Below are 24,326 nucleotides of genomic sequence, written 5' to 3' on the forward strand. Positions count from 1 at the left end.
GCGTGTGTGTGCGCACGCGCAGAGTGCAGTGGTACCAAACGTATGGAACCAAATTTGCACTCTAAATGCAGTGCAACACAAATAATCCATGTCATGTTACATACACATAACCAATAACATGACAAAGATCCACTCAGCCGTTTTATTTATATATATATATATATATATGTGTGTGTGTGTGTGTGTGTGTGTGTGTGTGTGTGTGTGTGTGTATATATATATATATATATATATATATATATATATATATATATATATATATATATATATATATATATATATATATATATATTAGACACCATGATTAGTGCACAGGTGTGCCTTAGACTGCCCACAATAAAAGGCCACTCTGAAAGGTGCAGTTTTATCACACAGCACAATGCCACAGATGTCGCAAGATTTGAGGGAGCGTGCAATTGGCATGCTGACAGCAGGAATGTCAACCAGAGCTGTTGCTCGTGTATTGAATGTTCATTTCTCTACCATAAGCCATCTCCAAAGGCGTTTCAGAGAATTTGGCAGTACATCCAACCAGCCTCACAACCGCAGACCACGTGTAACCACACCAGCCCAGGACCTCCACATCCAGCATGTTCACCTCCAAGATCGTCTGAGACCAGCCACTCGGACAGCTGCTGAAACAATCGGTTTGCATAACCAAAGAATTTCTGCACAAACTGTCAGAAACCGTCTCAGGGAAGCTCATCTGCATGCTCGTCGTCCTCATCGGGGTCTCGACCTGACTCCAGTTCGTCGTCGTAACCGACTTGAGTGGGCAAATGCTCACATTCGCTGGCGTTTGGCACGTTGGAGAGGTGTTCTCTTCACGGATGAATCCCGGTTCACACTGTTCAGGGCAGATGGCAGACAGCGTGTGTGGCGTCGTGTGGGTGAGCAGTTTTCTGATGTCAATGTTGTGGATCGAGTGGCCCATGGTGGTGGTGGGGTTATGGTATGGGCAGGCGTCTGTTATGGACGAAGAACACAGGTGCATTTTATTGATGGCATTTTGAATGCACAGAGATACCGTGACGAGAGCCTGAGGCCCATTGTTGTGCCATACATCCAAGAACATCACCTCATGTTGCAGCAGGATAATGCACAGCCCCATGTTGCAAGGATCTGTACACAATTCTTGGAAGCTGAAAATGTCCCAGTTCTTGCATGGCTGGCATACTCACCGGACATGTCACCCATTGAGCATGTTTGGGATGCTCTGGACCGGCGTATACAACAGCGTGTACCAGTTCCTGCCAATATCCAGCAACTTTGCACAGCCATTGGAGAGGAGTGGACCAACATTCCACAGGCCACAATTGACAACCTGATCAACTCTATGCGAAGGAGATGTGTTGCACTGCATGAGGCACATGGTGGTCACACCAGATACTGACTGGTATCCCCCCCAATAAAACAAAACTGCACCTTTCAGAGTGGCCTTTTATTGTGGACAGTCTAAGGCACACCTGTGCACTAATCATGGTGTCTAATCAGCATCTTGTTATGGCACACCTGTGAGGTGGGATGGATTATCTCAGCAAAGGAGAAGTGCTCACTATCACAGATTTAGACTGGTTTGTGAACAATATTTGAGGGAAATGGTGATATTGTGTATATGGAAAAAGTTTTAGATCTTTGAGTTCATCTCATACAAAATGGGAGCAAAACCAAAAGTGTTGCATTTATATTTTTGTTGAGTGTGTGTGTATATATATATATATTAGTATAATAGTAATTATAGTATAATAATCAGGTCCCATCTTATCTTAGGGACCTCATAGTACCATATCACCCCAATAGAGCGCTTCGCTCTCAGACTGCAGGCTTACTTGTAGTTCCTAGGGTTTGTAAGAGTAGAATGGGAGGCAGAGCCTTCAGCTTTCAGGCTCCTCTCCTGTGGAACCAGCTCCCAATTCAGATCAGGGAGACAGACACCCTCTCTACTTTTAAGATTAGGCTTAAAACTTTCCTTTTTGCTAAAGCTTATAGTTAGGGCTGGATCAGGTGACCCTGAACCATCCCTTAGTTATGCTGCTATAGACTTAGACTGCTGGGGGGTTCCCATGATGCACTGAGTGTTTCTTTCTCTTTTTGCTCTGTATGCACCACTCTGCATTTAATCATTAGTGATTGATCTCTGCTCTCTTCCACAGCATGTCTTTTTGACTACCCCTCCCTGAGCCTGGTTCTGCTGGCGGTTTCTTCCTATTAAAAGGGAGTTTTTCCTTCCCACTGTCGCCAAGTGCTTGCTCACAGGGGGTCGTTTTGACCGTTGGGGTTTTTCCGTAATTATTGTATGGCTTTGCCTTACAATATAAAGCGCCTTGGGGCAACTGTTTGTTGTGATTTGGCGCTATATAAATAAAATTGATTTGATTTGATATATGTATATACACACAAATGAATGAATGAATGTTTATGAGTTCAATGGTACGAATATTCCATTAGGCGAAAGCTGGAACAAACCATTCAACGAGGCGAAGATGATGAGATATATATGGGTTAGGGATGATGTGGTCTTGTTGGCTTCATTGGCCTGTAACCTCCAGCACTGACTGGATCGGTTCGCAGCTGAGTGTGAAGCAGCTGGGGTGAGGATCATCACCTTTAAATCTGAGGCCATGGTTCTCAGCAGCAAAAGAGTTCAAGTACCTCGGGGTCTTGCTCATGAGTGAGGGGATGATGGAGCGCAGACTGGCCAGAGAATTGACGCAGCAGGGATGGCATTGCATTCGCTCTACTGTTGTGACGAAAAGGGAGCTGAACCAAAAGGCAAAGCTCTTGATCTACTGGTCAATCTTTGTTCCTATTCTCACCTGTGGTCATGAGGGTTTGGGTCATAACCAAAAGAACTAGATTGTGGGTACAAGCGGCTGAAATGGGTTTCTTCAGGAGGGTGGCTGGTGTCTCCCTCAGAGAAAGGGTGAGAAGCTCAGTCATTCATGGGAAGCTTGGAGTAGAGCCACTGCTCCTTCACGTTGAAAGGAACCAGCTGAGGTGATTCGGGCATCCTTATCAGATGCTCGAATCACCCTGGGTGTCTCCTTCGGGAGGTGTTCCAGGTATGTGCAGCTGGGTGGAGACCCCAGGGAAGACCCAGAACTAGGTGGAGATATTATGTCTCCATACTGGCCTGGGAACACCTCCCCCAGTCAGAGGTGGACAATGTGGCCCGGGAAAGGGAAGTTTAGGGTCCCCTTCTGGAGCTGTTGCCCCCGCGACCAAATCCCAGATAAGCGGGTGAAGATGAGTGAGTGAGTGAGATGAAAGGACAGCATTAGAAGATTTGGAAAGGTTATGTCTCAGACCTCTGCCCCTGTTGAGGGAAGGCCTTTCAAACAAGCATTGCTCCCAGCACTGCTGGGCTGTGATTCCTAAAAAAAAAATACAAGCTTCATTGGCATAATGCCAGATGATCAGTAGTTCCCTGGGCTACACCTTAAATTGGAGTTGATTGGGTGAGAGATACTGTCTTTTTTTGTCTAAACGTGTCTTACCCACCAAAATATCAGTTACTGTGATGCCAAGGGCATGTGCACCCCTGATGCTGTTTGGTCTATGGTAAATTTTGTGAACTTTTGTGTCTTGGTTTTCTTGCTACCTGCTGAACAGTTTTTGCTGCTTCTGCTGTTTTCTTCTTCTCTTTGAGCCAGGCCAGTGAAGGGTTGGATTTTGCAGATGTCTTTGGCCGAGGTGTCATCATCACCGGCCTGCCTTTCCCACCTAAGATGGACCCGAAAGTGATCCTGAAGATGCAGTTCTTGGATGAGATGCGAGGGAAGAAGATTCCTGGGGAACAGGTCAGTGGTGTATCTTTGTTTTTGTAAGTGATGTCTTCTTAATATGTGTATGTCATTATTATTATTGTTATTGTTATTCTCCTTGTCTTATTCTCTCTTCTGAAATGGACAGTATTTGACTGGGCAAGAGTGGTACAGGCAGCAGGCATACCGGGCAGTCAATCAGGCCATCGGGAGAGTTATTCGACACAAGGAGGATTTTGGAGCCATTTTCCTGTGTGATCAGAGGTCAGCCATCCTCAGCAGTACTCACCCACACAATACCAGTTATTTAGCCCCACAGAGGGGTTTGGGACTTTCTGTTCGGACCGTGGCGGGTTCACTCCAACAGTGTTGGCTGGAGTTGAAGCTCTTGGGTTTTGGATTAATTTCCTGTGTCACAGAGCTGTTTGAGTGCTTTAATATCGTCCTCTCTCTGAGTGTTTATCCAAAGGTTTTAAACATTGATCTTGTAATAAAGACTAAATTTGTGCTTTTCTGCATTCCCTGCAGTGCCCAACATTTTGTTGTGTTGTACGGATTTTATCCTCTGACAGATGATTTTACTGAATATTCCTTTGCTGTGTGTGTTTCAGTTTCTTAAAAAGTCACAGATATATTTAATGAATTTGTCATTATTATTTTTAATGTTATTATCATCATCACCATTGTTGGTTTTACGTCCTTGGTGGACGCAATAACAATAATGGCATTTATTTATTTCTCTGTGTATCTGTCTGTTAGCAGGATTACATCATAACTACTGCACGGATTTTGATGACATTTTCACCACAGATACATATTAGGGCATGGAAGATTCCGTGAATTTTTGAGGTGATCTGGATCCGGATTGGCAGATGTTAGACATCTCTGATTGCTCTTTTTACTATTATTATTAAGCATTTTTGTCCAAATGAATATTTTGATGCTGCTCTAGATGTTAAATTAGCAAGTTCTTTATCAATTCAGGGTTCTCCCCAGACAACGGAACTGCGGCGTTGCGTCATTATACTGTGCCCTGCTCTCAGGTAGTTTTCTTTCTTTCTTTCAGATGTCTTTTTATTGACTTTGAAACATTAGCAAATACAATCAAATCCAAGAAGTTTCCTTCTTTTCCTTTTTTTTTCCCCCAACAACCAACAAACAAAACCCCAGACAGCAAAAACACCCATGCACAAGGTCAAACAAACATTCGCAGAGAAGATACTAAGTGGTATTGTTTTTGAAAATACTAATAAGTGTACATATATACATTTCAATAACAATAGGGAGAAAAAATATATAAATAATTAAAGTATTCAAAAAATAATCATCATCAAAAGAATAATGAAAATCGATAAATAAAAATACAAAAGGGAGGAGGCTACTTAGAAACAGTAGAAGTAGATTTCTCAAAAAAGATTAAGAAGGGGCCCCAAACTTTGTAAAATGTATTTTCAGAACCTGGAATAGTGAATCTTATCTTTTCCAGGTCCATACACAATATTATATCCTTTACCCAGTGTGCATGGGTTGGAGGAGCTGGATCTTTCCACCTTAATAAAATTGCTCTCCGGACAATTAAGGTACAAAATGAGAGCAGTCTTTGTTTTATTTGCGGTAGGTTCAGGCCTGGGGCAATTGCAAGGATGGCGGAGAGGGGGTTTGGTTCAATGACACATAGCAGAATCTCAGATAAACTATGAAAAACCGACTTCCAATAAGTAGCCAGTGAGGGACAGGACCAAAATGTGGACTAAAGTACCAGGAGCACACCTACATCTGTCACACACTGGGTCCACATTTGGGTAAATACGTGCCAGTGTAGTTTTCGAGAAGTGTACCCGATGGACAACTTTAAACTGTATAAGTGAGTGATGAGCGCACATTGACGATGAATGTACCTGATCCAGAATAGTCACACACAGTATCAGAAATGGTGGATTGGAGATCTTGTTCCCAGACAGCTTTGACAGTAGTTAATGAGGGGCAATGCAGTTTTGAAATGAGATTATAAAGTTTAGACAACACACCTTTAGAGATGGGATTCATTGATAAAAATGCATCAAGAGGGTTATCTGGGGGTTTATTGGGAAATTGTAATGTCATACTTTGCACATAAGGTCTAACCTGCAACAATCTGTAAAAATGTGTGGGTATTATTCCATCTTTTTTAACCAGTTCAGAAAGCTGGAAAATTGTCCCTCCGAATATAAGTCTGCAAAGCACTTTACCCCTTTCACATGTCAATCTCGAAAGCCAGCTGATGGCGTGAACAGGTGATTTTCTGTTATTGGGCTTAGAAGTGAAAAAGCCTGGAGACCAAGAGTTTTCCTAAACTGTCACCAGATTTTAAGGGATTGTTTAACTACTGGGTTGCTGCAGGTAACAGAACAAGTAAGAGACAAAGGTGAACAATGCAGAAAGGGAAGTTCCTGTACCTCCAGCATGACCCTCCATGGACACCCAGACCAGAGGCGAAGGCTCCAAATGAAAGTGCCACCAGTAAAGCAGACCTCTGATGTCAGCTGCCCAGTAATAGTTCTGAAAGTTGGGCAAGGCCATTCCACCTGACTGTTTAGGCCTTTGAAGAAAGGCTTTCCTTAGTCTGGGATGTTTCCCATTCCAAATGAAAGACAAAACAGAGATTTGAAAATGATTTAGGGATCAAACTAGGGAGGCACTGAAACGGGTACAGATATTTGGGGAGCAACATCATTTTTAGTGAGATAATTCTGCCTAAAATGGACAATAACAATGGGGATCATTTTGATAAAAGTTGTTTTGACTGATCAAGTAGTGAAATAAAATTAGCCTTGAACAGGTTCTGAAATTTCCTAGTGATACATATGCCAAGGTATTTAAATTGTTCAGCCACTTTCCTAAGAGGAAACCCATCATAATTAAGTCTAACTGCCTCATTATTATTCAAAAACAATTCACTTTTATCTAAATTTATTTTGTACCCAGAAAATTTCCTAAAGTTATCCTTCACCTGGAGAATAGCAGGCAGAAAGATGAAAGAAACAAATTTCTCATTCTTAAACAACGATGGATCCAGTCTCCAGTGCTTTTTCACCAAATCACTTCCAAATAAAGTCATTTCAAGAACAAGAGGGGCATGATCCGAAATTGTTATGCTTTCGTAACTGCAAGATCTAATATTTGGAAGTAACAGATGATTGATAAAGAAGTAATCAATATCGGTATAAGTGTGGCACACATGGGAAAAAAAGAATAGTCCCGATCGGTTGGATACAAAAAATGCCATGGGTCAGTGACACTAAAATGCTAAATAGCTGAAAGCCAACCACAACCGTCACTCGGGCTTCAGTCTGTCGAGGTCCATACAGCCTGACTCACGGTGAGAGGCGCTGCTCTTGCTCTTTGGACCGGATAAAGTTAGTTGCTTCAGAAACTGAAGATAGCCACCAGTTCTCACTGACTGGCAGCGTGACGTGCAGCTTCACCGGTAAAAGAAGAGATGGTCAGAGCCCCATCTTGTAGAATTGAGTCATTATGTCATGGTCCGTTTCCTCAGCACATCTGTGCTATAATCCTCATAGAAACCAAGCTTCCATGCTTCTCTCATCACTAAATCTTTGGTTTGAAAGCGGTGGAAACGGATGAGGACAAGGCGCGGGTGTCCGCCCGGTCCCGGTTTCAGCATTGGAATACAGTGCGCTCTGTCCAGCTCGGGCACAGAAGGCAAAACCTGGTCTCCAAATACATCCACAAGAAGCTGGAAAAGAAGGCGTCGGCTGTGGTCCCTCAACAGACTCGGGTAGGCCCACAATTCGAATTGTCATCTGCGTCTCTCTTCGAGGTCGGAAAGTTTTAGCTTCAGCAGCTTGTTTTCCTCACATAACTCCGAACTTGTTGCTTCGAGCTGCTCCAAGCATTAGCTAACATCATTAGCGTTGGACTCGAGGTCACTGATGCATTGTCCGTGCCCAGCGACAGTGAATTGGATTGTTTCTAATTTGGTGTCCTGGGACGTGAATGAAGACTTGAAGTCAGCTGCAAGTTGTTCCCGAAGCTTTTCAAGTAAATCACCAACATGTGTTGCGGTCAATGCTACGCTAGCCTCGTTAGCTGTACCTGCACCCTCAGAGGAACTCTCCACAGCGTGGTCTTTCTTGCTGCCCTTGGTAGATTTGGACATAATTTCTGGAGCCTCAATATCTCCTCAAGTTTAGGAAAGTCCAAAGTAAATGAATATAATCCCCAAAATGGGGTATTGACAGGCTAAACAAAACACAAAGTCAGTGAGAACCCACAACTTGCTACCTATGCCATTGCTCACCACCAGACGTCCTTCCCTTGCTCTCAGGTAGTTTTCTAAAATCCAGCCAGGCTGTTTGTGCTGAACTGCTCGCTCGCTCCTCCGCCGCCGGCAGAACGCTGCAGCTCAGAGAGAGAGAACACAGCGTCTCACAGTGGGAAAAAAAACTCTGTCAAAGTTTTCCAATAAAAAGAGCTCCTTCTGCCTGCGTAGCCAGCAAGAGAAGGAAGAGAGAGAGAGGGAGGAGGAAAAAGTGTGAATACAGATGCTACATGCTGTAAAAAAAAAAGCAGCAAAGCAGTTTTACCACATAGCCTCAGTGAAACAGTAAAATGTGAAAACTTTCAGAAAGTTTTTCATCTAGGGTTTCATCGTTAAAAGAGCAGATTTTCTTCTTTACTTCTTCCTGTTACTTCTTACATAATTATTTTTTCCGTTTTCTTTTTATTATTGTTGTTTATGCAGCAGTGACCCCAGATCAAATTACTTGTATACAGTGGTGGGCACAGTTCCACTAACCGCTAATTGTCGAAGATAATGCTTTCATTATCAGACTAGCTTTTCAGATAACTTTGAAAACCATCATCGGACCAATTATATTCCAGTAAGTTTTGGTCCGATAATTTTTTAGACCGCAAACATTTTTGCAGGCATAGCTTTTTGTAGTAGATGCGAAGTTCTGTCCTCAACAAACAGAAGAGCTGGTTTGAGAAGAAACCGCTCTCTCCTCTGCAGGCAAAGGAGAACTGGTCATAGAAAAGAAAAAACTAATTTCTTTTGACCCCATACTGATACGCTGACAATATCAACCAAGTCATCCAGAGGCATACAATTTTAACTTATGGTTAAAATTTTAACCAAACTTATTTCGGACAAGTTATTTAAATTTACATCAGGTCTGAAATTTTATAAAGTGAAAATATCAGATATATATTTTTGTTTTAAAGTAATGCACTAATTTTGAAGGTTTTAGTGTGGACATGCTCTGCCCAGTGCATTATGGGTACAGTCATGACAGAAGAAATGCATTTGAGATGCTCTGATCAGGCTCCACACGGACAACAGCATTAAACTCTTTGTATATTGTGCCTAAACTCTCGTAAATATACAGTGAGGAAAATAAGTATTTGAACACCCTGTGATTTTGCAAGTTCTCCCACTTAGAAATCATGGAGGGGTCTGAAATTTTCATATTAGGTGCATGTCCACTGTATGTTACTGCTGCAAATAAGTATTTGACCCCCTAGAAAAACAGAGCTTAACAATTGGAACAGAAACATTTGTCTGCCATTACAGAGGTCAGACGTTTCCTGCAGTTCTTGACCAAGTTTTCACACACTGCAGCAGGGATTTTGGTCCACTCCTCCATACAGATCTTCTCCAAATCTTTCAGGTTTGGAGTTTCAGCTCCATCCAAAGATTTTCTATTGAGTTCAGGTCTGGAGACTGGCCAGGCCACTCCAGGACCTTGAAATGCTTCTTATGGAGCCCCTCCTTAGTTGCCCTGGCTGTGTGTTTGGGGTCATTGTCATGCTGGAAGACCCAGCCATGACCCATCTTCAATGCTCTTACTGAGGGAAGGAGGCTGTTTGCCAAAATCTCGCAATACATGACCCCGTCCATCCTCCCTTCAATACGGTGCAGTCGTCCTGTCCCCTTTGCAGAAGAGCACCCCCAGAGTATGATGTTTCCACCCCCATGCTTCACGGTTGGGATGGTTTTCTTGGGGTTGTTCTCATCCTCTAAACATGGTAAGTGGAGTTGATTCCAAAAAGCTCTACTCTGGTCTCATCTGACCACATGACCTTCTCCCATGCCTCCTCTGGATCATCCAGATGGTCACTGGTGAACTTCAAACGGGCCTGGACATGTGCTGGCTTGAGCAGGGGGACCTTGCTGCCCTGCAGGATTTTAAACCATGACAGCATCATGTGTTACTAATATAATCTTTGTGACTGTGGTCCCAGCTCTCTTCAGGTCATTGACCAGGTCCTTCTGTGTAGTTGTGAGCTTTCTCAGAATCATCCTTACCCCACAAAGTGAGATCTTGCATTGAATCCCAGACCGAGGGAGACTGACAGTCATCTTGTGTTTCTTCCACTTTCTAATAAATAATCATAACAGTTGTTGTCTTCTAGCAAGCTGCTTACCTGTTGTCCTGTAGTCCATCCCAGCCTTGTGCAGGTCTACAGTTTTGTCCCTGGTGTCCTTAGACAGCTCTTTGGTCTTGGCTATGGTGGACAGGTTGGAGTGTGATTGATTGAGTGTGTGAACAGGTGTCTTTTTTTACAGGTAACAAGTTCAAACAGGTGCAATTAATACAGGTAAAGAGTGCAGAATGAGAGGGCTTCTTAAAGATAAATTAACAGGTCTGTGAGAGCCAGAATTCTTGCTGGTTGGTAGGAGGTCAAATAATTATTTGCAGCAGTAACATACAAATAAATTATTAAAAAATCCTACATTGTGATTTCCAGATTTTTTTTTTTTTTTAGATTATGTCTCTCACAGTGGACATGCACCTAAGATGAAAATTTCAGACCCCTCCATAATTTCTAAGTGGGAGAACTCACAAAATCGCAGGGTGTTCAAATACTTATTTTCCTCACTGTATTCTCTGGGTTTATATAGACGTTGTTATTGTGTTTGTTATATATAAAAATGCCAAAAGAAGCTCAGGTTGCTTCTCCAAAAGCTGAAAAGTCTGTTAAATTGTGATTCAGGCCATGTGATATAACCGGTGTCAAAATGCATAGAACACTGCCATCTACTGGCGACCGGTTCTATCACAGTGTTGTCGACCGCAGGATTTTAAAATTATCTGTAGGTTTCCAAAACCCGAGAGACCCCACACATGGAGATAAAAACAAATATCATAGATCTGACAGGTTTAGTTGTACAGTGTGTGGTGTCAGCCACACGGTAAAAACAACATGTCACATTTAGATCTTCACGTCCTTCTTAACACACCACACACGGCAGGAATATCTGATAAGATTATATTTAGCGTCATAACGATTGTCGGGGGGTCCTTAAGATTGTCGGAAGGGGAAGATCCAGTATCGGCCTAATTATCTTGCCACGTGAACCAGGCTTGATGTTATGACACCTCACGGAGCGACTGATTGACCTGCCAAGGATACTCTGGCCCCTGCTGGTTTACGAGGTACCAATAACAAAGGTAGAGGCACTGGAGAAGTCCATCAGCCAGTTTATCAGGAGATGGCTGGGGCTTCCTTTATCCTTGAGCAGCATCACCCTGTATGGCCATTCAATCAAACTGCAGCTCCCTTTCAGTGGACTGACAGAGGAGTTCAAAGTCACCCGCTCCAGAGAGGCAGTGTTCTACAGGGACATCAAAGTCGCATCAGCAGGGATCCTCGTGAAGACCGGAAGAAAGTGGCAGGCTCAGGAGGCCATCACCAGAGCCGAAGCGCAACTGAGGCATAAGATGCTGGTGGGCTCAGTCGCAACGGGGCGGGCAGGTCTGGGTTGCTTTCCAAAGCCGCGTTACGATCAAGCCCATGGAAAGGAGAAGCGTCAGCTGGTTCAGGATGAGATAAGAGCGGAGGAGGAGGAATATCGATACAGCAAGATGGTTGGCATGTCCAAGCAGGGAGCGTGGACTCGGTGGGAGCATGCAGAATCCCACAAGATCACTTGGGCAGAGATTTGGAGAGCGGAGCCACTACGCATCAAGTTCCTCATCCAGTCAGTTTTTGACGTCCTTCCGAGCCCGGCCAACCTGCACACCTGGGGCCTGGTCAATATTCCTGATTGCAAGCTGTGCCAGAGAAGGGGCACCTTGAAGCATATCCTGAACTGCTGTCCGAAGGCGCTAGGAGAGGGGCGATACCGCTGGCACCATGACCAAGTTTTAAGATCTTTGGCGGACACCATTTGCACGGCGATCCAGCACAGCAATTCTCAGGCTACCCCCAAACAGTTAATCTCTTTCATAAGACCGGGACAGAGGGCAAATCAACACCAGCCTAGCTCTTCGGGGGGCTCCTCACCACAGCGTGTGACTGGAAACTCCAGGTTGATCTTGGCAGTCAGCTTAAGTTCCCAGATAACATCACAACCACTCTTCTCTGCCCAGACATGGTGTTAGCATCGGTGTCCACCAAGCAAGTGGTCCAAATAGAACTGACTGTTCCCTGGGAGGATCACATTGATAAAACTTCCAGCCGACCCCAGGGCAATTCCAGTGTTGTCCAACTTTGTTCACGATAGCTTCCAGAGGAGTGTATAATCCAGGCTCTGCAAGGTCAGCAGTCCTTTTATATGAATCATTATCTACAAAGTATCCTCCTATTCCCAGCAACCATCCTTTTTCTTTGTAATCCTTTTCTGGCCAGTTTAAACATATTTTCTTGTAGGGTAATTCCAAGTATGGGGTAAGTCCTCCAGGCCCGGATCGTAGACTATTTACATTATTTTCATCCAGTTTGAAGGTCCGCAGCATGATTCAGAGTGAGTTGTCACTCCGCCATCGGTCTCCTTCTCTTTCTGCCAAGATGCACCACCATAGGGAATAGTCGTTGTCTCTTAAAGAGATGAGTGTAGATGGGAGATGGGTGCTTAAATTCTGAATCCATTCCTTTCCTCGCCCACTTCCACATCGTAACAATTATTCTGTCAGGTTTAGGGAGGGGTCCCTCAGGGATCCTCTGTACCTGATGTGGGGGTACATAGTTCCATAGATCTTGCCAATGCTGCCAAAACTGGTTTCCAGAATACCTGGTTTGTGATGAGGCTAGATAAAGGGGAACTATAGGCTTCTCTTCTTGATCCTTGGGCTCAATTTGAAGCTGAATCTTCCTTGCTTGACAACAGTTCCAGACTCCTCTTTTGTACAGGTAGAAGAAGTCTTGATTTACAAAAATCGTTGGTATGGTTGGGGGTAGGCAGCTCATACAGGCCCAGGGTTGATCGATAACTCTCAAATTTAATGTCTGGTTATCTAAAACGTGATATCTTGGGTCTTGCAGTCGTCTGTTCAATTGACGTCGCATGTTGGGGCTTGTCGTCCAGATCAAGCACTGGTTAAGGTATATTTCAACATAGATTCCTTGGAGTGGCTCAACGTAATTAATCCCCCATCTCAATGTGAATCTCAGGTCTTTGAGTTGTAGGTAAACCACATTTAATATCCAGGGGTAGGTATCTGGACATCTTGGAACCAATTAGGGTATTCTTCGGCGTCCTTTTATGTACCAACGCCGCAGACGTTCCTCGCTCAGCACTCGGTCAGCAAGTAATTTTTGTCCTGTTGTCTCTGTTAAGTCGGCATCTCTTTTATATTCATAATTTGAGACATAATATCCATTAGATGCTAGTTCCCAATCTTCTTCCTCAAAATCTTTTTCTGGCCAATTTAAGTATAGTTTCTCAGCACCAAGGCCACATTGTATATAGGGTCCAAGTCTTCCTCGATTATTAATAATGGGTACTCTATTTTCATCTGGTCCTTGCAACATTTTGCAAACAGCCGCTTCTTTTTACTTCTTCCTTATCCCGCGGAAAATGGAGGGAAACATCCAGCGTCTCTGTGGCTTTCCTGATTTTTCCTCACCTTGAGTCAGTTGGTGTAACGACTGCTGCTGTTCCTCCAAGAGGTCAACATGTGCCCCGACAGAGTAAACCCCCACAAAGGGAACCAACACCATTAGCACTGTGAGCCGCACCTTAATTGTTTGGTCCGGCCTACTGCTCTGCTAGCCACTCCCCCCATAGATTGTATCCTCCTCTTTCTCACCCATTCTTCAGGTGTCACGTGGTACTCGGCTGACTTCTTCTTCGGTTTTGCTGCTTTATTTCCCCAGGCGTCTAGTCCAGTGGTAAAATAATACATGAGGGTTTCTCTGCCCCCTTTTTCTTGTGGTACCTCTTCTGCATCTTCCAGTAGAACTTCTGGATTTTTCAGAACTTCTTCTTTGGCCCAAGTTGTCAATTCCCAAGGGCCGATCCATCCTTCTTCTTGGGCTTTTTTCTAACCCCAGGTCCCGACCATTGGACCGTCAGCGGTACGTCTTCGTGGCAAATCACACAGTGATTCTCAACATTTTTCCATTGTAATAACTCCTTTTCACTGGATAAAAATCCTTTCTTTGCATGATATAGTTTCCTCAGGGCTCTGCCTGCCCAGAGGCCATCTTTTGTTCTTCTTAAGGCAACCACCCCATTGACAGTGGCCACTCTGACGAAGGGTGGAAGATCTTGGGTGTTTTTGGCCATGTTTAGCTCCTGGTTTCGTCTAGTTAGGAGTTGGCTTCAGCTGCTCCACTCCTTGGATTCCCTTCTTCTTCAATTCTACTGTGTTGCTGTCCAGTATCTTCACTACTGTATCTGTGGTCTCATACTTAGGTTTAACAGCAGTGTTGGTTAGGTGATCTCGAGCTCTCACCCACACCTTCTGCCCAACCTTAAATGGGATCTTTGGTTCTGGTTCTCTGTCCCTTTTAGTCTGACTCCGCCCCACTTCCGGTGTCGAAAATGGGCGTTGGTTCAGTTCTTGTGAAGGGGTGGGCCTGCCGGCACGATGGCGGTCATTCAGGGCCTGTCCAATTTCCAGGGCCTTAGTACTCCATTCCCTCGTGTTAGCATTTTTTCCAGTCCAGTTTTTCACCAGTCCAATAGCCCTTTCCATGACTCCATTTGCTTGTGGGGTGTATGGGGGCGAGTAAATTCTCATTACTCCATTTTTCTGGCACCACTGGTCGACCTGAGCATTACGGAAATGTGTCCCATTGTCCGTTCTCAGCTCCCTAGGTATCCCCAGATTTGAACACACTTGATCCAACATGCTGATCACACTGCTTCCGTTGGCTTTTCTCACAGGCTTAACAGTCACATAGCCTGACATAGAGTCCACAAGCACCAACAGATACTTTTCTCCTTTCTTACCGGTCACCCCCATGGGCCCGGCAACATCAATGCATACTGATCCCCATGGAACAGTACTCTTTATGGTGAAACCATCCACCCTTTGTCCTCGTCGTCCTGCATTGTATCGACCACATACTTCACAGTCTTTGAGGACTCGGCAGACTTGGTTTCTCGGAATCCAAAGTTGCAGCTTCTCCAGCTCCCTCCGTGTGGGAATGGTGCCTGCATGGCCAAGCGCTTCATGTACGGCCAGCACCACTTCTTTCATGGACTCTTTTGGAACTACCCTTCCCTTGGGTGTCTGTTCCTACTTCTCGATCCCGACAACGACGACTTTTCTCAGCTGCACATAGCGGTCCACTTCTTCGTTCCCGCTCCAATGTGCTCCTTGTTTTACATGGGCCTTCTGATGTACCACATCTAATTCCATTGTTAGCCTCAACTTGGCTATTTTCCTCCACAAATCCATATGAGCTACAGGCTTCCCCTTAGCTCCCTCGAATCCATTTTCTTCCCAAATGGATAAGTCCTCTTTCAGGGCTTGCGCGCAGTAATGACTGTCTGTAACCACTTTAGCCCTTTTTACTTTCCTCTTGTTTAACTCCAAGAGTCCTTCCAGTATTGCTGTAACTTCTCCGGCTTGGGCACTCCCTGGCGTTTGACCTTTTTGACGATATTTCTCCTTATCTTGATACTTCAGAATATAGCCCCAATAAGCTATATTGTCTGTACCCTTCTTCGACCCATCAGTGTACATAGTCCAGTCGTATGGCTCCATAGGGAGTTGCCTCTCCTTTGGCACCTTTTTTGTCGCCGACTGTTTTGGCCCAATTTCCAGCTCAGGGTCTAGCAGGATGTCCTCCCACCTTCCCCATCTGGCATTTGTGGCTTTAGTACTCTCAATAGTTCCTTTTCTTAGGAACCGGTGGACTTGGCTTTGAGTGATAACTTTTATTCCCTGACCTTGTGCAAGTTCTTTTAACGCACTCCAATATCTAGCCCGGACTGCCAGTTGTTTTTCTTCCGGTGGATATTTTCTCTCAATCGAAGACAGAGTATAGCTCCACAATGTTACCATACCCCCTCCTTCGTTGCTCACTTTTACCACCGAATCCTCTTCTTCACAGCTTATTTCGGCTAGCAGACGAGTAGTCAGACTACGCGGCTCCAGCCTAACTGCGTCTTGAATGGCTTTCTTTAGCTTTTCCAAGCAATCCTGATCTGCAGCTGTCTAAATCCATTGCTTTTGCTCTTGTCCATTAGGTTTCTTCTTGAGACGAGCATAAAGGGGCTTTGCGTATCTCTGATAGTGTGGAACGTGATCTCTCACATAGTTACACAATCCCAATATTTTCTGTAGGTCATTCTCAGATTGCGGTGGTTTAATCTGACTCAATTTTTCTCTGTATACTTCTGAGAGTCCCAGGTCTGATGATACCTGGAATCCCAAATAGTTAACCTTGAATTGTCCAAACTGACATTTCTTCAGGTTGAGTTTTAATCCAGCTTCTGTGAGCTTCTGAATCACCTTTTGCAGCCGCATTAGGTGTTCATTTTCATCATCGTCTGCGATAAACACATCATCGATGTAGACTGTTACTCCCAGATCTTTTAATATTTCCATTACTGCTGCTTGGAACACATTTGGTGAATTTCTGTATCCCTGCGGGAGTCGTTGCCACACATAACTTTTCCCTTTATGTGTGAATGCTGTTTTCCCTTGTGACTGTTTTGCTAATCGCAGGGAAAAGAATCCATTTGCCAGATCAATGCATGATTTGTATCTCTTAATTTGGAGCGTTTTCAGTGCTCCTTGGGGATTTATCAAACTCACTCTATTGGCTATTGTTCGTCGATTGAGAGCCTTGAAGTTGATTACTGGTCTCCAGCCTCCTCCTGCCGACTCTAGCTTCTTAACTGCTTGAATGGGGCTGTTAGTGATCGGATTCAATTCCACTCGAATGATCCCCAAAGCTTCCAATTCTTTTACTATTTTATCCATTTCCTCAACCGCTCCAGGGTTCAAGGGATATTGTCGCACCGGTGGATGTACTCCTCCTTCGATGACATGAATGTATTTAGCCCCCAAATCTCCACAATCATTTTTAAATCGTGCTACTTTAGCTTTGGAGATAATTTCCCTCAATTTTTCTTTCCCTACTTCAGAGAAATCACTTTCTTCAATCTTTTCTTCTGTGACAGCCGGTACATCCACTTCTTTGTACCAGCTTACCGGACTCTTTCCAATTGGAGTCATATCCATTCGTACAACTCTTGCTTGTAATTTTTCACTCGTCATCTTATTAGAGTTCGAAGCCTTTTGGGCCGATGCAATTCTCTCAAATCCTTGACTGTTATCAAATTAAAGGGGCCTTTTATCCAAACTACCCCTTTCCATATTCCTAATGGTCTTTTCTCCGTTACCGCATTTGCATACTGGAGCATAGGTTTGTCGCTTATCTCGGGTCTCCACTGGGTTGACCCTGACATCTCTTGCAATTCTCTCTAAGGCTACACGCACATTATACACCCCAACTTCTTTGTTTCGTCCTCTGTAGCGTCCAGTTCGTAGTTCTGGGCGTGAGATTTCTCTTTCACCTACCACAGATAGCGGTTCATCCTCTTCCGAGTCTTGTGGATTGATCTCCTCTTCAGACTCTCTTTCCTGGTCCTCATCCATATCAGATTCATGGGAAGGACGTGGGTCTTGTGGTTGTGGATCCCTGTTTTGTTCTGACCTTCGGGGCGACCCGGGTTGCTTCGGTATTTCCGACAGGTAGAGGAATGAATATAGGATCCTCTTCTCCATTATCCGGTGGAGGAGCCTGGAAAGGCTCTCTCATCCGAGATTGGGGGCTTGTGGGGTGTATGATAGTCTGGAGCCCACTTGTAACTCGTTTTAATGTTGGTCGTGGGGTTTTAATCCTTAATTGCTGCACTCCCACAGCATGAACTGATCTTTTATCACTTGTCGCCGTGGGGATGGACTGCATCACTAGCGGGGGACTAGTTGCCACTCCACTAGCTCCAACTGCACCCTTCTTTGGACCTGCTCTATTTGGTCCTAGGTTCACCGCTTCAAGTGCCCTTCTCACTCAATCTTGCTCCTGCTCATTGCTAGTGACCACCACAATTTCTCTCATTGATCCCCATACTCCTGGGGTACGCATGTGTAGGTTCACGGCTGCCATGGCAACCTTTTCTGCCTCTTCCCATGTCATATGTCCAGATCATAATCCATCCACACATATCACCACCCGCCGATGCTGGTGTTCTTTGGCCAAATCAATAGCTGTTCCCAGAGTTTTCAGCATTTCCTCCATGTATTCGATTGAATTTTCTCTCCCTGGGTAGCTTTCAAAGGGCACATGTATGAGTGCATGATAAGCCATTTGTGGTGCGCTTGTTATCACCATCGATTTTCTGTCCAGACCTTTCCCTTTTATACTCTTAAGCTCTTCTTGGTATTCTCTGCCTGCCCGCCCCTTGAGCTTTGCTCGGAATTTTCGGTTGGCAATTTTCAGTCTGGGATTTGTGAAGACAATGAGACTATCTCCATCTATATCCCAAGGACTGCCAAAATAATGATATGCCCGTCTTCCATCTTGGGTCACCATTTTTTTGGTTCCTTCGGGCATAGGGTCCAAGTCCTCCATGTAGTCAGATTCAATGTATACATGGTGGGTTTTTGCTTTAGATTTTCTAAAGATCTCCTGCGAACGCCCTTCCTCTTTAATATGATAACTCGGTCCGGCAACACATTCTTCAGCTTTAAGCTGTCTCAAGCTTCTGGGCCCACATTCCGGCGATTGATGGAATATCTGTCCAGATACTCCCTGAAGGCTTCTTCGTCTTTTATCCTGCTCAACCAGGCGTTCTGTCTGTTTTTTAACTGTTGAGGTTGTTCCTCTCACACTTCCTAAGGGCAAATTTGGCCACTCTGGTTCAAAGCTTGTGCGGAGCTGGTCCGGGCTTTTATATTCTTGACCATTCCCCCCAGGATTAGGACCTCCCGGGGATATCAATTCATCTTCACTTCCTTCTGGCTTGTTTTCCTCATCACTTTGTTCGGATTCGGCCTGGGAGTCTATCTTGCCCTTGTCTTCATTATCGAGGATCTGACTTCCACTCATATCTTCCATTATAGGATATTGTTCCTTAAGCATTCTTCCTAACCCTTTTAGCCGTTCTGCCATGGACTTAAACTCAGCATATACGGATGCTGATTTTGCTTTAACATCAACCAGGACCGTCTCTTCTCCCAACAACCCAGCTGTCATTTTGACTACGGAGTCATAACTTTTCTCAGGGTTTATTAAGGTGGTGATTTGTCCTCTTTTCCATTCTTCTCAGAGAAGTTTGCACCACCGTTCAAGCCACTCTCTGGTCCCCATTTTGTCCTTTGGGACTGGTGGGCTCCCCAAAACGGCCAGGATCTGCCCCTCCTTATGCTTACCTGGATAATATATCCCTAATGTGTGTATAGTTCCTGCCATATCTTGTTTGAAACATTCTTCATCAGTTTCCACACTTTGATCTATGACATATTTTTGAACTGTTTCTGCCCAAGTATCATATCCTCGCCGAAAATCCACTTCTTTTCCCCCTTCATTTTTGGATTCAGGGTTTGCTACGGGTCCTGACTCTTCTTCAGCCATATTTTCACTGCTTATTCTTAATACTAACCTTACTGTTTCGTAATGATTGTCCTCCCTTTATTCTCTCGGTTGCTGAGATTGTCGATTCCACCACTTTCGTCTCCTTGACTTCAGCTATGGTCCTTGTCGTCTTGAGTCGTCTGCCTCTCAAAGCCTCTCTTGGCGCCTTGAGTCAGGGATGAGTGACAGACTACTTGGCTATTCAGCGCCAATTCCAGAGGCTAACCCCAAATCAGCTGCTCCTTTTCCCGCTTCTCCCCTCAGGAACCTCACGGGTTGATGATCCTATTCTCTCTTGTAGATCACCATTTTGCACGGTATACTCTCATACCTGCTTTCTTGACGATCCGATCCAGCAGGCTCCCTCGCCTGCTTCCCTTCCTCGTCGTTTTGTGACGATCCAGCAGGCTATCCCCGTCTGCTTCTCGGCCCAGTCCAGACGATCCAGCAGTGACACGTCTGCTTCTCGTCCTTGATCCCAGCTCCCTGGGATACTTACTCCTGTTGTCTTTACTTTGTCCTTCTGGTGGTCGCCTCCAAATTTTCACACCTCTGGAGGACAGATATGTTTCAAGCCGTTACTGGACCTATACAGGCCATCAGCCGACACTCTCCACAACACTGTCTCCTTTGGTGATCCACTCAGGGGCTTCCCACCTACCCAATGGCAAAGACTCTCCTTTGGCCAGGATTCTTCCTAGGACCCGACTACACTTTGGCAGGTCCCTGTTCGGGCGCCACGTGTCAGATCCCACTTTTTTAGATACACGGCACACGCTCACCCTCCGATGAGTGTGTTTGTGTACAAAACCAGCTCTCCGTCTCTGGGGTCCGACCTTCGTGTCTCCATGGGTATTACCCAGCAGGGCTGCACAAAGGCTGTTCAAGCTGGTGGCAAGGAGATTCGTCTAGCTGCTCACTGCCTCCATCCGGACGTCCACCCCGCTGAAGCTGATCTCGCACCCCGGTCGAATAGCCTTCTCAGGAACCAGGATACGAACCGGCCACGCCCGTTAATGGCAGCTCTCCTCTTATGGATCAGGGCTCTTGGAATGTTGCTAGATTTTGAATTTAGTGACTCGTACAGCGAGTCCCCAGGATGTGTTATTTTCATTAAAAAACCAGACTAACCTTTTAGAGCCTTTTTGATGTTGTACACCCAATAAACTTTAACTTTTACACCTTAAGAAGCATCAATAATCCAATGTCCGAGCCTTAACACTTTAAGTGCATGCTTGGAAATTTATTGCAGGTTTTGCAAGTGCCAATAACTTAATCAACATAGATTATATGGTGATAATTTCACAACAGTAATTCAAGTATAATTAGAATAATGACTGGCAGAGATTTTTGTTTTTAATTCAATAATTCTGACTGATCTTACTTTGACTGGGACTGGATTGACTTCTTAACAATTTTTTCTAGGAGTGAGGGAAGGAGGTTTTTGAGGTTAGGGTCCCCAGCTCGATGAACTTGATTTCCTCTTCATCAGCTATTAATTGTTAGCTGACCACGATCCTTGTGTGATGTTGTAATCCTTCAGGAAGTTAATCCACATAAGAATTTATTCCGTCTTCAATCAACCAAAAGTTGATCTAATCCATTCTGGTATGCGGTGATGTTCCTTGAGAGAGAAATCGTTGAACATTCCCCACTCAGACTTAAGGCCAGTGGTTACTCTCCGTTGTTCTGCTACTCCGTAACTGGACGGCCTGAGTGGGAGTTGAAAACTCTCTCAAATGATCTTTATGGCTCCAATCCTCTCACTCCACGATTCCAATTGCTGCTCACAAGATGGTCAAGTCTTGTGATCTCCTCGTAGCAGGGGAGTAGTGCCAACAGCACCTCTCCCTGGAAGAATAACCCCGTTTTCTGGTGTTTCACAGTTTATATATGTGCTTGACTCTTGTTGTCCTCAGATGATCTTGGTTACCATGGGGATGCTGTTGACTCAAAACCTCCTCCCTTCTCCTTCTGCTTACTGGAAATCTCCGCAGCCCTTGCCAGTAACTTATTTCTCAAGTTCCTCTTTTCTGTTAACACTTCAGCTTTTCCGAGAATTCATTCTTTTAAATCATTTCTTCAAATTCACATCAATCATATTCAATCATTTCATTACAACTCTCTTTCACATAAAAACAATTCATATGATCATATACAAACATTTTCATTCCTTATTATTCATTTCATATTTTACCAACATCTTAATCATTTGATCAGTTGTTTAACATCAGCTTTTCTTGCCCTGCTTGCGACATCTTCTTCACTTCCTCTTTTTCTCTGACTCTGCACTCTTTATGAAAAACAACTCATATAATCATTCATTTCACTTATTTGTAACATACTTTTTCTAATACTCTTAATTTTAACACATTAATACTTCATTTGATCATACTTGTCATGTTAGAATCATTCTTAGACATATTCCATCGTCTTCACCACTGAGTTCATTCCGTGGGTCTCCCCATTTGCAATGGAAAAGTCCGGTATGACCTCACTTACTCCTGTAAGGTACCAAACACTGTGCAGTTTAATCCAACAGCATGTATGTTAATCCCATGGCACGTATTATATTCCAAGATGAAAACAATCTGAAAGCAAGCTTAAAGTCATCTTTCCTGACAAGGCCAACGAGCGAAAGAAGGCTAAATATGCCGAGCTCATCTCTGATTGCCAGAACAATGGCTGGAAAGCCAGTTGTGAGCCTGTTGAGGTCGGGTGCCGCGGCTTCGCTGGCCATTTACTTGTGCAAACCCTCAAGCTCCTTGGAGTGAAGGGACTGCAATTCAAGAGAGCCATCAAGAATACACTGGAGGCCGCAGAGAGGGCCTCAAAGTGGCTGTGGATCCGCAGGGGGGATCCATGGAACAACGCGCCATGGGGACTGATCACCCCCGGCTGTGTCGCCCAGGAGAGGGTGTATGAATATCAAAGACCCGAAACACCCTATGACCCTGGGTTCTTCACTGATGACGTGTCCAAGTATCACAGAAAGGTGTATTCTCCTATCTTACCTGGCTTTGCCAGTGACTTCCAGGAAAGTCTGGATGACACCCACAAATAGAGTGGTGACGGCTGGAGAGACAGCGGACAGCTCGGAGAGACGGCAACCAGGGCAGGAAGGGCCAGCCCCCCAACCTTCAGCTCCTGAGAGTGAGCACCCAACTACTCAGCTACAAAGAACCCCAAAGAAAGATACCCCCAGGGATGCCTGAGAGGAGGGAGCATGAGCATCCCAACAAGACAGAATTTCCGTTGATGACCCAAGCCAATGGACAACGGATTATGAATGCAGTCTGTATTTGCGGCAAAGTCTGCAAGAACCACAAAGGCCTGAAGATCCACCAGGCAAAGATGGCCTGCCACAGGAGGAACCAAGTGGAGCAACGCTCAAGAACATTAGCCGGTGCAACATTTCTTGTGGCGCCGACCGCAGAACCTGGTAAGACAGAGGAGCAGCCAGGTCCGGAACCACTCCACAGTACCTGGAACCTCCAAGCAACATGAGTCCCCACCCCAAGCAGGAAATCGGAACATCGAAGGGTGACGTGGCCTGCTGCAAACAACAAGGAGTGGCGAAAGCTGGACGAGGATGTTGACAAGAGCCTGGAAACCATCTTGAAGGGCCGCGTCGACCCTAAACTCCAGATTATGTGTACCATCATAATGAACATGGGAGCAGAGCGATTCGGTGCCGAGCAGAGGCAAGGGGCAAACAATCCAGTGAAGCTCATCCGTCGAGAAGCAAAGATCATTCAGCTGAGAGAAGAGCTAAAATCCCTGAGACGTCAGTACTAGGCAGCTAAGGAGGAGGAGAAAACAGCTCTGTCAGAACTCATGAAGATCATAAGGAAGAGGCTCATCTCGCTGAGGAGGGCGGAATGGCACAGAAGGAAGGGCAAGGAAAGAGCTCGGAAACACAGTGCTTTCATCAGCAATCCCTTCGGTTTCACCAAGAAGCTTCTGGGCCAGAGACGAAGTGGCCAGCTCACTCGCCCCATTGAGGAGATCGACCATCATCTCCACGCCACCGTCAGTGACACCCTGAGAGACCATGATCTCGGGCCCTGCAGAGAACTGGTGGCGCCACTAGAACCAGCGACCCAATTTGACTGCTGTGAACCCACCATGAGAGAGGTAAAAGAAGCTGTCAGAGCTGCAAGATCTAGCTCTGCTCCTGGCCCCAGCAGTGTACCCTACAAAGTTTATAAACAGTGTCCACGGCTCCTTGGACGTCTCTGGAAGATCTTGAAGGTGATCTGGCGGAGAGGGAAAGTAGCAACCCAGTGGAGGTATGCCGAGGGCGTCGAGATACCGAAAGAAGATGACTCTTGCAGCATAGAGCATTTCTGGATCATCTCGCTGCTCAGTGTGGAGAGCAAGATATTCTTTAAAATCGTGTCCCAACAGCTGACAGATTTTCTTTTGAAGAACAACTACCTCGACACCTCAGTACAGAAGGGGGGAATCCCTGGAGTACCTGGATGCCTAGAGCATACAGGAGTGATGACGCAGCTGATCCGGGAGGCAAGGGAGAGCAAAGGAGATTTGGTAGCTCTCTGGCTGGATTTAGCCAACGCCTACAGTTCTATTCCACACAAGCTCGTCGAAACTGCACTGGCAAGACACCATGTTCCAGGCAAGATCCATGACTACTACAACAACTTCAGCGCTTGAGTCTCCTCAGGCCAAGTAACATCTGCCTGGCACCACCTCGAAAAGGGCATAATCACCGGC

General features: G+C 45.1%; 1 protein-coding gene across 1 annotated transcript in view; it reads left to right on the top strand.

The window, feature by feature from the left end:
* The window catches only part of rtel1 (regulator of telomere elongation helicase 1), a 225,346-nt gene that overhangs the window by 130,899 nt on the left and 70,121 nt on the right, over positions 1-24,326 (top strand). Inside the window, exons 22-23 of the mRNA XM_034173464.1 lie at positions 3,654-3,800; positions 3,913-4,028. Coding sequence (XP_034029355.1) covers positions 3,654-3,800; positions 3,913-4,028 — 263 coding nt within the window. The remainder of the gene's footprint in view (positions 1-3,653; positions 3,801-3,912; positions 4,029-24,326) is intronic.

Source organism: Thalassophryne amazonica, chromosome 6 (assembly GCF_902500255.1).
Source record: "Thalassophryne amazonica chromosome 6, fThaAma1.1, whole genome shotgun sequence".
NCBI classification, from domain to species: domain Eukaryota; kingdom Metazoa; phylum Chordata; class Actinopteri; order Batrachoidiformes; family Batrachoididae; genus Thalassophryne; species Thalassophryne amazonica.